The sequence below is a fragment of the Anas platyrhynchos genome, chromosome 3 (assembly GCF_047663525.1).
Source record: "Anas platyrhynchos isolate ZD024472 breed Pekin duck chromosome 3, IASCAAS_PekinDuck_T2T, whole genome shotgun sequence".
Classification (NCBI taxonomy): Eukaryota; Metazoa; Chordata; class Aves; order Anseriformes; family Anatidae; genus Anas; species Anas platyrhynchos.
The window spans coordinates 18,042,751-18,057,032 of record NC_092589.1 but is presented as its reverse complement, the minus strand read 5'-3'; the positions used below and the strand labels follow the sequence as shown (position 1 = coordinate 18,057,032).

At 39.0% G+C, this 14,282-nt stretch overlaps 1 protein-coding gene across 5 annotated transcripts in view; it reads right to left on the bottom strand.

Moving 5' to 3' along the window:
- The window catches only part of FSHR (follicle stimulating hormone receptor), a 156,433-nt gene that overhangs the window by 77,423 nt on the left and 64,728 nt on the right, over nt 1–14,282 (bottom strand). Inside the window, exon 1 of one of the 5 annotated variants that reach the window (XM_021267213.4) lies at nt 4,854–5,116. The exons of 1 other annotated variant lie outside the window; for it this stretch is intronic. In XM_021267213.4, coding sequence (XP_021122888.4) covers nt 4,854–5,038 — 185 coding nt within the window. In that variant the 5' untranslated portion in view covers nt 5,039–5,116. Of the gene's footprint in view, nt 1–4,853; nt 5,117–14,282 lie in introns of those variants that run through there. 3 more of the 5 variants (XM_021267215.4, XM_021267212.4, XM_005012095.6) reach the window with 3 other exon arrangements.

Sequence of the window (14,282 nt, the reverse complement as noted above, 5' to 3'; positions counted from 1 at the left end):
TCTTCAGACTAGATCATACATCTCAGTCACTGTAAGTCAGGTGAAAGTCACGCATATGTATTTATTGCCACAGTACAATGAGTAATCCAGCAGAGTGTGTTGCAGCACAAAGCCCCTCGTATTGCACACAGGGCACCGCCTCATCTTAAAATGCTTCTAAAGCTGTAGAAGCTGGATGTTTCTATAGAGATATACCCTTGGCGATTTATACTAGCTGAGGATCTGCCCTGCAGAGTTTATTATCCTTCTTTAGTGTCACTTCCTTCCTTGGGCTTTTCTTTATTCTCTGTTATGCTCTGCTTATTTCTTTTTATCCTCACAGTGAAAATGTCAAATACAGAATCCAACATAAGCATTGGACCTCTCAGGCAATATACAGCCAGCGATCATACACCAAGTTCTATAGCTTTCTGCTTCAAAGTCTGAACTGGTCATAAATTTGAAAAGAGAAGAATTTAACACTGCAGACTTTTTTTTTTTTTCTTTTTTTTTTTTTTTTTTCTTCCCTACACTGATAGCAGAAGCAACGCTGGTTAAAAGGGAAAAGAGAGTCTTAGCATGCAATATACTCTGAATGTGCTCTGCAGTGCAAATATTTTCCATCCCTTTCTGATAATGCATGGATTTATTGATTAACTATATAATTAACTACTGTAACATATGTATTTGACAGCTTCATGGGTCTTCATTTCATTAGCTTGTCTTCATCACCCTGTCTGTCTTATATTAAGGTTAGTACTCCAGTATAAACATCTGAGTAAGAGCTGTAATTGCTTGCAGGTTTCAATGTGCTTTCAACTGTATGTGTGAAAGCATAAAAAATTCTAATTGCAGCTGTCAATGACAGCATTGCAGCTACTGTTCACATCATTTGTAGCTTGTGTCTCGGGGAAGTACATCTGACTCATTTAGTTCATAACAAAGAACTTGCTATTTCAAGGCAGCCACTGTTCTAGTGGGCAGACATCTACCCAGCCTTGACTTGATAGTCTAAAATAAATATCCTTGAGCAGTTGTACAAAAACACCTATGCAAAGGGCAAGAAAAAATACCACTGTTTATAGTTTGCAGATTCTTGGGAGAAAATCTTCTGCATAACATACATCCAAACTGCTCCATCAATGGCTGAACTGGTTAGTGAAGCTGGTGAAGGTACTGTAAAATACAAAACACCATATGACCAGTCCTAGGCCTTATTTGTTTTACCTGCAATTTTCCTCTCTCTCAGGCAGCATTTGTATGGGTGCAAAATGATTGACCATTTCTGTTGTCAATTATTTCAATCACCTTATTTGCTCCTTTCCAAAACTGGCACCATTCCCCTGCTGAAGCCTCTGGCTTGCTGACACTTTAAACTATTGCTCACAAGGGAACTTTTAATTATCTGAGTGACATATTTGCAAGCTTTCTTTGAGTAGCCTCCATTCTCAAGAGATGTTTCTTACAAAATCTCCATGGTGTTGAATACAGGGAAGCAGAAGGTATCTACTGGTCCACATCTCCCTGCTGCTGTGGGCTGCTTCACTTTTGTATCAGCTAAGGAGAATTAATTGTCAAAACAGCAACCTTTAGGAGCAGCAGCAAATCAGGAAATTAAATGAGTTGGAGACAGTTTCTCTTTATAATGAAAGCAGTATGACCAAATTTGATTTCATAGTACTTTTTAATAATAGCATTAATTACAGGATGCAGATAAAACACTGATATTGGTATTTCTCTCACTAATAACTCTGCCAACTGCAAGTAGAATTGGACACACAGCCTTCTCCCACTTCCCTTACAAAACTGCCTTGTACTGACGCTTTATTTTGTCAAAGAGGTATATTATACTGCCCACATGAGTGCCCCTAACTGCTGTGTACTGCTCCCTATTTCCCTGGGGGAAGAATGGTTTAAGGCTCTTCTCAGATGAGAAACCCAAAAGCAAGAAAGGGTGCTGTAAGAGATGAGTAAGCTTTTCCTGGCATTTCTAGTTGATTCCCAGTTGAAATTTATGTATTTCTGCTTAAAGTAGTTTGCTAAGTCTTAGGAAAGATCCCTTCTATTTTGAGAACAAGTTATTTTTGTTTATGTTACTTTCTCTAGTTAAGATGACTAAATAAATGACTAAATGACTATATAAATGACTGAATAAATTAAATGACTAAATAAAATCTCAGTGAATAAGAATGGTCTGCTGAGATTAACAGTGACCCCTAAAAACTGTTTTAAATCTTCAAGGACTGAACTGCCATAATTAGTTGAGCCCCCCTCCCCCCATGGTGATTAATAATACACTGACACAAATGATCCTAAGCTTTCCATCTCAACTTTTGGCCTCCTTTTTCTCGTGACTTGTCTCCAGTACTTTAAGTCACAGATATATGTATTTCTCACAGTCATTTCAATACCTACTTCTATCAAACCCCTCTTCCCTTTGTGCCACCCTTGCCAAAGCAGGTGCTGATCCAGTCAGGAGCAGAGCACCAGCTCTTGTATCAAGTGTGAACTTTGTGCTGCTGTACAGCATACAGCTGGTGGTTCTGTGAGGACAATGCTTTTATACTGAGATTTTTTACTAACTAACATAGTACTTAGTAATGCCACATACACGGTCCCAACTTAAACATCTTTAGTGAAACAGAAACACACAGAAACAGAAGTGCTTGAGACTTATTCTGTTCTCTCTCCAATGCTTTCATGGGCATGTTTTTCATCATTTAAATGGCACTAGGGTAGCTTAGAAAAGCTGTCTAGACCACCTTCTCATAGAAGGTGAAGAGCTTCGAGAATACTGAATAACACAGACACACACACGTATGTCTAACCATAAACCATATCCAGCATGTTCAGAATGAGTTCTTAAGTGAAAAAAGCACCTTGCAGGAGCTGTGCTTGGCAGGGAGAAATCTGTGCGCATGTGCAGAGGATCCTTAGATGCCACTGCCATCTACACTCACGTTGCTACACTGGTTTAAAAGCCCTTTTTACTCCTTGAGGTGTTTGGAAGAAACATGAAGAGATCTTATTCTCTGCTGCTACCAACAGTGCATTTGCAACAGCATCTGGAGTGGCAAAGTCTGTTTCAGTCAGCTGAAACAACCCACTGGGTACTCAGTTTAGGAAAACACCTTTGAATGAAGATCTAAGGTTTATCTGTCACTTTAAAACTCCTCAGCTAATGCATCTGTTTTTTTTTTTTTGCCACATTAACACTAGAGTCTACAGAGTTTTCACAGACAAATTCTTAAGGTATACTAAAATTAATTCCAGGGCTATAGTGATTTAACAGGACAAAAATTGCCCCCTAAGGAAACAAAAGTTGGTGTAAATGGGAAGAGAGTCAAGTCAAGAGATTCAAACTGCAATATTTATACAACACTGCAAGAAGAAAGAATTCAGCTGCTTTTTACAGTCACATCATGTTGTAGTCAGCCTGTCTCAGGGAACACATGGTTGTGCCAAAGAACCAGCACATTAGCAACATGAAAAAACCCTAGAGAAGTTAACAAGGATCTACTGGAAACAAACCCTATTTTACTAGCAGGGGTTTTGGTGATTTAAAATTCTACTTTGCAAAAATAAAGTTTTTTTTTCTTTTTTTTTTTTTTAATCCCTGGAAGGCAACCCTTACCTGTCTAATCTAATGAAACAATCAAAGCAAAATTAAACAAAATTATTGTGCCTGGAGCACAATTCACCCAAGATTTAGATGACACAAATTACAGATGGATTATTTTTCCCTCTAGTTGAGAGAATGATTTAAACTTTTACTGACCTTATGTGGTTAATTCAGGCATTTTTCTCAAGTTTTCACCACAGCCTGCTTATTCAGTGAGCATAATGACTACTCCTTCTGAATGAAACAAAACTTCTGTGCTAGGAAAACTGTGGGATGTTAACCAAGGATATATATGGTCTGTAAGGTCAGGATACGGACATATTTATAGAGACATATTTTTCAGCTAGGGACATATAATTCCTCCTTGTGTCCTCCCTCCTAACTTGCCTCTCTAGTTATTAATAACAGGGTTTATCAAGGATGACTCCTTTCATTTTTTTGTGTTAGGTCCTAATGATGCCAGACACCTGTGGGTGTAGACAATGGGCAATATAAATTGCTTTAAAAAAAAAAAGAAAAAAGAAAACAATCACTTGCACAGTTATGTGCTTGACATTGCATGAGTTTTCTTGCTGGCCTGTTCTAGTGACACAGAAAACAGCTGCCATACAATGTTCTTCATATTACTTTATGGAAAACAAAAAGAAGCTTTAAGATAAAAAAAAAAAATATCTCTGAGTATCGCAATATTGTATCTTTACAAGGTTCACTCTCTTCAACTCAGTCATGCTGCTCCTCTGATAGAGGAGAGTCACTCTCTGAACCTCATTGCAGCCCTTTCTTTAATGCCTTCATGATTTCCAAACAGAAAACAATAAGCTACTTCTTGCCAAATAAGCCTAAAGCTTCTGAAAGCTCCTCCAGCACAGACAGAAATGCTCACCAAGTTGTTTGGGGCAGACAAGTTGTACTATGTGCTTTGACAATGTGAGAGTAAGCTGTAAAGAAAGCTTAGACTTAATACTTCAAGTTACTGTTACAGTACCAAGGAATCCTGTTTAAAATGTACTCTGCACTTTGCATTATACCATATTGCATCTTTTCTTAACAGAGATTTTAAAGTGAGCACGATAAGAGTGAGGGAGAAGAGCTTCAAGCCATAATTAAGTGAGTGTCAGAGGAAGCTCTGTTCTTTTCCAACAGCTGGAGTAAATTTCCCCAGTGACCCCTCCAAACCCGATCCTTGGCAGCAGTTTATTTTGAAAGCCAGCAAGAAGGCTGCTACTCACAACCCTTCCCTCTCCCCACTTACAGTTCAGTGGCATTGGTGGGGATGTCCCGAGGAAGCTGGACCACCTTGCTCTCCTGACAGATGAAAATCCTGCCTGCACAGTGGCACGTGTGGTGCTGGCAGCTGGAGCAGCTTGCCAGGAGAATCAGTGAGCATGTGAGAACCAGGAACATCTCTGTCTTCACATCTGCCCCCTTATCCTCCATCTAGAAGGAAGGAGTGTGAAGACCTCACGATGCAACTCAGAGAGACTCCCTGCGTCAAAGATCCGCCCTAAAAGCTGAGACAAAGCACGTGACTCGTAGGGGAAGCCTTCTAAGCAAGTTTCACTTCATTGCCAGAGATCCTTTATGGACTTGCTGTTGGGATGGAGAGAAATGATGGTGCCTTTCCATAATAAAGTTATATTGTAATATTTTTGTAATATTTATTTTATAATATTACTTTCTATTTTAAGTGCCATTGAAATCACAGGCCCCAGAATGCGTTTGATGCATATCTACGCTGGAAAAGGGGCCTTCCATCTCAGCTATGGTATTTTGTATGTTTTACTTGGTAAGACAAGGAAAAAAAAAGTATTTTAATGTCTTAGATTATAGGCACTGTTGCCACCGAAGGAGAGGTGGCTATTTGTGCTTCCCTTCATGGATCCAAGAGTCCCTGCTTTTACGTTGCTCCTAGGTAAATATATACATATGTGTGTGTATTTTTATTTTATAAGGTATATAATCAATTTGATTAAAACCTATATAACCCTGAAGCTAGAGCTAAATAACACACCTTTATTTTTAACTGTGATTATTCTACATGCACTTGCTGATTCTTTTCCTTTCTTCCTTGGCACCTTTAAATGAACACAGAGAGAGAAAATGCCACAACCCAAGTGGTCCCTGGAGACCAGTAATCTAATTTCATCATCTGGAAAATTAACAGATTTGAGACACAACAGGAGGAAACCAGCTTCAAGAACATCATCATAAGGCCTGGACACAGAATCCCATCTTTGAGTCCTTATCTATTTACTTTTTGAATGAGTTAAATTATCTTTCTTGTTACAAATATTAATCCTTGTGGAAGGGACCTTACTAACTCTTTCCTGTCTCTGTCATTCTGCACCAGTCTGTCATCTGGAACCAGGATTTGTCTAGAAGACACTTGAAATGAGAGTTTAGAGTTACATAGTTTTTGTTTGTTTGTTTGAATCTGTAAATGGCTATTTCAGACACACAGAGCTGTTAAGTTGCTTGCCTGATAAGTAAACTCAGTAGATGGATTTCCATGGTTAACCGCTGAAATTGACTCACACTCAGTTCTTCAGATTGCTTGTAAAGATTGTAATCTTGTTAAAAGTAGCTGTTAAATTGCTGTTTCCCCTCTCCCCCACCCCCCCTAATTCCTCCATAATCAAAAATGTAGGTAAAGCTAATGAGACACAAGAGAGCATCTTTTTCTCTATAAGGAACTGGTAGAAAAACTTCCACCATTCTCACCTTTAAAATAAGTACCAAAATATGTATATTTCTGAGTGGGGTTAATTCATTTTTAAAAATAACTCAACTAATTCTTTAAGTTAACTTAACTGTTACCATAATTTTACCAAATATTTGCTGTTTTCCCCCAGTCACCCAAGCCTACTCAGGATGAGAAGAGTGATATTTACACAGAAAAAGTTATTACAAAAATAATGACAATCTCTTTCTAACAATGGTAGGTTTGTAATGAATTGTAAGAGCATTAAATTGGCTATATATGTAAAATAGAGTCCGTTTTGTTAAGCCATCTTTGTAAGTGTCATGAGAATCAGAGTGACTTTAAAAAAAATGATTTTTTCCTCGTTCTTTTCATATATAAGTATATGAAATATAGAATATATAGAACAGAACGACAGAATCATCTAGGTTGGAAAAGACTTTTATATATATATATTGTTTCCTTTGAAATACCTTAGACCTACAAGATCTTCTTTAATGAGCATAACTTTTACTTTCCTTCATGTTCAATGGGATGAAAACTGCAGGACTAAGTTTTATGGTCAAACAAATTCCTATTTAGTGAAAAAAAGAGCTGCATTCCACTGAAAGATGAACAACTAACTAGACCTTTCATGATTTAAGCAAATGCCAGGAAGACAACTTATACTAGGTTTTCTGTTTGTTTGTTTGTTTGTTTTAATAGCAAATCTTCATTTTTGCAGCAACAGACTGAAAGTCAGCTGAAAAAAAAAAAAAAAGAAAAAAAAAAAGAAAACCCACCAAAAATGAGACCTCAGTAATATACAGGGCACATTTTCATTTGTTTACAAATGAGTGTAAGCCATATCTCTTCATTCTGAAATACATCAGTATAAATGGTCATGTTATACTGATGAAATGGATAGTAATATTTATAACAAAGTTTAAAAAGTGGTAACATTCTCCGAATGTCAAAATAAATAGGACAAATGTGAAGACATAGCAATTTGATTAACTTTGGGTTTCATATATCAAACTACAAAATTTGTTGCAGATCACAGTAACAATTTTTCTATATGCACAAGTCAGGAGATTAAAAGATATCACTAGGGATCTTTTCAGTTATTAATGACTTTCAAAACTATGCCAAGTGTGCTTTATTTTAAAACAGTTAGTGAAATGGAGACATCTTAAAACATCAGGTCATGCCCAGCAACAAATTATGAGTTTAATAAAGAAAAATTGGAGGGAGGTTCTCTCCTTCCTGTTTTTGTTTGGTGAGGTATTTTTATCAGTATGGTACACACTGCTCCACTTTCATTTACAACAGGTGAGATGCTGATTATTCAATAATATAAAAATGCCTAAACCCATGATTCTGTCAAAATACTGTGGAGGTAAGACTGAGGGAAATATACAGTTATCATTAAATTCAATGAACCAGGTATCTCTCTCCAAACTTCTGCTCTCTATTGTCAAGTGACATACAGCCACGTCACTAAAGCCCCCTGGATTAATCAATCAGGTGATGATCCTCCCTTTACAGTTGTGTTACCAGTTCAGGAATACAATTGTCTCCTCCCAGGATGAAAACCCATGAAAAGGAGGAAAAAAAATGCCAAGATATCTCCTGGTCTCTTCCTGGGGGGGCTGGACTCACAAGCCCTCCCTGAGCACCATGGTAGAATAAACAACATGCCTGGGAACCCAAAGAACCATGAAAGGAGATCCATTGTGACTAGCTACTTAAGGCTAGTCACATATATGTCCTGCATCTTTACATCACCACAGGGCTTTTCACTTTTTCTTCAGTAGCTTGTTCAAAGCAACAGAGGGGGCAAACTAACACCTTCATAGACATGCTCCAGATGCATACTCTGCTAGCCTCAGATGCTCAGATGCTTGGAGTAAGGACCTTTCGTGCAGATAGTTAATTGTGATGTGTCATCACTGACATACATACTAGTGAAAGTATAAATGCAGAGATGATGATGCTTTCAGATATTTCTAAGAGCCTTTGCATCCTTTTGTAGAAGAACTATGCTCCAGCTGGCAAATTGGTCTTGAGAGTGTAAACTGTTTTCCCGAGTAAGGAAACAGAAATTTCCTCAAATTGATGCACTGTAGCAACAAACATGCAATCAAGTGAATTATGCTAGAAACTCAACAATGATATTGTAAATTATGTAATTAGATGACTTCTGGGATAGACAGTTAATTCAGTGTTATATGGTCACTTAGAGCTCTTTTTAAAGACAGTAGTAAATGAATCTGGTTAACAGGATTGGCCTCTAAATTAGCATTGGCCTAATTATGCAAGCACTGACCTAAAGGAACTGAGGTGTTTTGTAGATGCCACCCACCGACCAAGGTGCCTGTCACCTGGATTGTTGGGTATACAGTGAGAAATAAAAGGAAACAACCCAGCTCTTTCCCTCTTGTCCTAACTAAACTTGCCTCAAATACACCAAAATAACTCAAAGTCCTTCCACTGCAGTGCAAAGACATGGTCAGCTCAGCATCCAAATATAACTTCTGGAGCTGTGGAAACAGTGTTTTCTTATACAGCAGAATGTTTACTGAATATTGGAGTACATCAACCTACAAGCAAGCAAGTTTGCAACAGTTTCTGCTTGTGTTTCTCTGTTTTGAAACATAACATGATATCTAATTAAGTAAACACTCTTTCTAATGATATTTCCTAGTCTCAGAATAGTGTTTAATTACTGAATACCACTGTAAGATTGGCTTTCCTCAACTATAATTATTCTATAAAATGTTCAGGCAAATAAATTGCCTGTACGAACAGATGACATGCAAACCACATCCAAAAGAAGTTCATAATTCAGAATGAAGATTTTTCACTTTGATGGTTTCCAGCACTTTTTTTTTTTTTTTTTTTTTTTTTTTTCTGTAGGCTTTGCAGGCAGTAATGACATTTATTTTCCTATTGTGTTATGATCAGAAAATGGCATTTTCTGCCCTGAAAAACTTAGTGTGAGACATAACAGATAGGCACCTAAGAGGAAAATAATAAGAGGGAGTTGGACACATCATTGATTTACCTTTTGTGAATGATCAACTTGGGTTTTAAAAGAGTGGGTCACTGAGGCCAACAAAACATTTACCTGATATATATATATATATTTTCATCTCAGAAATTTTCTTTTTGAATAGGTTTTGTTGTTATTTTTAAGTTCTATTTTATTTATTTATTTTTATGAATGGAGACTATTTTAAAAGGCATTTGAATGGCTAGACAGATACGGAGTCAGAAGGACTGGCTCTCTCCCCGATAGACAAATAGAACAAAATCTGACATGTTTTATGAACCGATAGGCCAAACCTTTACTATGTTTAGCTACATAGAAGGAGGTCTGGAAACTTTGTATCTCTGGTGCTACCTTACTCACTAATTAGTCATCATTATCTGTAAGACCATGAAGAATTGTATCTCAGGATTGGGGAGGGGGGGCAAGATAACCCAGACCTGGAGGATGTGTCTGAAAAGAAGCAGTGAGGAACTCATGGTATGCATAGGTCCTTGGATATATAAATGACTTAGCCTAGTATGCATGTCTAAATTGAAACACTAAGATAAGGAAGAAGGAGATGACCTGAGCATGCGCAAGAACTGGGTTCAGCCACTGAACACAGTGGCAAGACTATCTACCACAACCAGAAGACCTCCAAAGACCACCAGCAGAAACAATTGCATGTGCATCAAGGACATTTACATATGTTAATGAGTTACAGTAAATTATATTAATATGTTAATAATGTATTGGAAATCTAATAAATATGTATAATCCAATAGCATATAACCCCTGTAGCTTGAACAATTCAGCATGCACACTAGGTGGAGTGGTCCCGTGTGTCCAGTGCCACAATCAAAGAATGCCTCTTTTCTAAAACTCCAAATTGAGTCTTAGAGAGTTTCTTTGACTGACTTTTATGGTAACAAAACTTTATTTATGCTCTCAGTGCTGAGAACATAAAACATTAAGCTAGCCGAATAAAAGCATAACATTATAGCTCTCCCAATTTTTAGCCAGTTGCTTGTATGCAGCCTTAACTGAAAAAGAAATGAAATGGAGATAGTAAATGAGCCACCAGAGGGAGTGCATTCACTCAAGAAGAGAAGAAACACTGGTATAAAGAAAGGATAAAAAACTGTATGGAATTAGTCTCACACAGATGTTTGTGACCCCCTGCCCTTTGACTTCAAAACTTGACTGTGCTCAATTCCCTTACTAAATAGCACCTGTGCAGACCACAGAGCTGCATGCTGTACAGCATTACATGTAATAAAGCAATAACCAAGTGCATTGTGCTTACTTCTTCCCTCCTGTTATTGCTGCCTCCCTGCCCCACCTTAAAACCTAATTAGCATCTGCTGTCTACCTGTTTAAACTAGGGAATGACTCCTCTCAGCATGAAAGTCTCACCTCCTTCTAACATTTTTACTGATGTTTTCCTGCAGTGAGAATTATGATCTTGCATTATGATCTAGGGGGCAAGGGAATTATGACTACTTCACTCTGCCTGATACTTCTGTGGCTTTGATGGTGGACAAGTTCCTGCCCAGCCTTTCATCTACATGATTTTTCAGAGGCGGTCTAAAGATATAAGCACCTCATGTGTTTTAGGACTGAAGAAATCTTATGCAACAGGCAACACAGAAATTAAAGAATAGGCCTTGCCACCCCATCTAATACTCTCCAGGCTTGAGTCTGTTCATCCCCAGTCAATAATAAGGTACAGCCCATCTACCAGGTTTCTTTCATTTGTCTGCAAAAGCACAGTTAGTTATGCACGTAATTTTACTTTGCACGGTCTGTGAATCAGTTTGACTAGAACAAAATAATGCACAAGAAGCATTGAAGCCTGCCTAGCTTTGCACGACGTATTCTTTGTTGCCTTTCACCATCAGCAAAGTGTATCTGAAGGCCAGAGGTGTGAGGCAAGAGAAACCTTGCATAACTGTAGCATAAGATAGACATATCCATAAGAATAGCAACAACCCATTGTTGATGTTATTATCTGTAGAGGAATAGTTTAAATGGGAAGACACCAGAAAACCTGGGTACCTAAACCTCATTAAAATTCCACAGGAATTAAGGATCTAATTTCCGGTTTCCAAGGAGCCTAGGCAGACTGGAGAAACAGCCTGACAAGAATGTGGTGAAATTCAACTGGGACAAATGCAAAGCCCTGAACCTTGGACCACAAACCCTGAGGACATTCAAGCAGTGGCACAGGTCAACAGAGAGGTTGTGCTGTCTGCTTCCTTGGTGGTTTTAAAGACCTGATGCTTGAGCAACCTGGCCTGACTTCACAGCTGACCTTGCTTTGAGCAGAAGATGGGACTGGACACCTCCTGATGTCCCTTGCTACCTGACCTTTTTTTTTTTGTTATCCTATTTATGGCTCAGAAAACAAAATAGAGGCCAACTATTCATGCTTTTCCTTCAACCTATATTGTCAGCTGTTTTTGAGCATGGTTACAATATACTTCTCAGCCATTAGTCTTTAATCCATGAAAAAATAGCCTGGCAATGCTTCCTGCCCACTGTTTCCAAGTTCATGAGTCTACCATCCAGAAAACCATGCAGTTTAGCAGCAAACTTGAATGTCTTACTTATTGAAATTCAAGAATTCATTAATACTTTCAAGTACAATTTATTATGAAATAAAATGAATAAAAAAAAATAAATCCTAATGATGCCTCCATAACATGTAATGTAATTACCATATCCTAATATTGAAAGAGAGCAGCCTGGCAGAACACACATGAGGAATTTCAAGGATTGAAGTGCTGAGATATCCATAAAGGGAAAACTTGCTTAACTCCTCTACTACTTATGACCTACCTATGGACAAAACTGACAACCTGTGGCTTGGCCAGAGCAACTAGATTTGCTGAAATTCTTTCAAACTGGTTGAGCGTTTCAAACACTGAAATATAGTAAAGATGTCTGAAGTGGAAATATCTTGACAGATACCATAGATCACTTAACTTTCTACTTTTGTTTTTATTTTCAAATCATGCTGCAATGTATACCTTCTCTTTTGTTGACCTCATACATCTTAGGAGAAACCACCTCTGCATGAGAAAAGAAAGAGCTTAGCCCAGACTGATACATGAAAGACACTAAATATCCTTTTAGGAAACACATTTTTTTTCTGGCACTTAGTACAAGAAAAACCCCACAAGATAAACAAAACACCACAAAGACAAGAATACAAATTAACATCTGTTAAGGCCTCTAAAGAAGATGCAAATCCCTATAGCAGGTTTAGAAAAAGGATAAAAAAAGAAAGCATTGTGCAATTAGTGCAGTTTATTAATATTGATAGAGGAAGGCTAGAAAGTGGCCCAATTACTTTGTGAGTGTTACAGTATGATGTATACTTCTTGCCTTCATAGCAGGTAGGCTAAATAAGCTGCCTGAGGTGATAATTAGGAGCCAAAGAATCATGGAGTCTTTTTTAACATGATACAGTGAGAATGAATATTGCATTTGTGTTTTAAGGCATCCCTAGAAGGGCAACCAAGGTTCTTCCTACTCTGGCTGAGGCTTTTACAGCAAATTAAAACAAAACAAAACAAAACAAAAAACAAACTTCAATCAATGCCTAATGTAGAGCTACATTAAAATCTAAATAGCGATTGAATCTCTTGCAGCTGTCTTCCTCTTTCACTTTTCCTTGCTCTTCCTGCTGGGATTCCTCCACTGCTATTCAAGTGTACTCCCCCAGGTCCACTGGAGCTAATACAATTATTTTTGAAACAAGGTTCTGCCAAACGTGGCTTAAAAACATCAGAATCTGTCCATTAGCATATAAAATAATGAAAAATGACATTCATATTTAAATGCAAGCAAATGAGCACTGAAAGGAAAGTTGGGCATGTCTAAACAAGGAGCAGGTTCCAGCTGTGTCAGCAAGCTAGAATTGGTGCTATAGGACTATGCAGTGATAAATGCTTCCTTGCAGTAGTTTTTGTTTGACACCTCTTCTGCCAGGAAGCAGATTATTGCATGGAAGGTAGCGGAGAGGCTCATTCTTCATCTGCCTGCAAGTGATCTCAGCACATGGTAAGGAGGTCAGTCACATTTCTCTGTGAGAGGAGGAGAACAATAAGGTCCTGCTGTTGCTCTTAATGCAAGGAATGAAACAGCTGGTGGACTAATGAGATTCTACAGGTGATGAAAAACAATCTTCTCCATCACACTCGGGTACTTTTATAGCCTTCGTTATCATGTTAATAAAGCACTGCAAAATTCTAATATTGATTTTTATCCCTACTTCTGCACACCCTGGTGCATTGGGTTTGCATGGCAAGGCTTTGGTAGCAGGGGGGTGTAAGGCTGGCCTCTGTGAGAAGAATCCAGAAACTGCCCCATGTTAGATAAGGGCCAGTTTCAGCCAGCTCCAAAGGGATCCACCACTGGCCAGAGCCAAGCCAGTGAGCAATGTCATTTGTGCCTCTGTGAGAATAGATTTAAGAAAGGGGAAACTCCTGTGCACAGCAGCAGTTCCCCTATGGCCTGTGGAAAGGCCTCTGGTGGCATAGGCTGTCCCCCTGCAGCCCATGGGTCCCACATGGAGCAGATCTCCACACTGCAGCCTGTGGAGGAGCCCCCAGTGGAGCAGGTGGATGTGGCCTGGAGGAGGCTGTGGCCCATGGAGAGCCCCCACAGGAGCAGGCCCCGGGCCGGGGCTGCAGCCCATGGAAAGGAGCCCATGCAGGAGCAGGGGGCCTGGGGGGAGCTGCTGCCCACCCATGGGGGACCTGTGCTGGAGCAGTTTGCTCCTGGGGGATGGATGGACTCTGTGGTACAGAGCCATGTGGGAGCAGTTCTTGAAGAGCTGCTGCCTGTGGGCAGACCCTGCAGGATCAGTTTGGGAAGGATGGCATCCCATGGGAGGGACCCCACGTGGAGCAGGGGTAGAGAGTGACCATGACAGAGACAAAGCATCAGGGACTGACTGC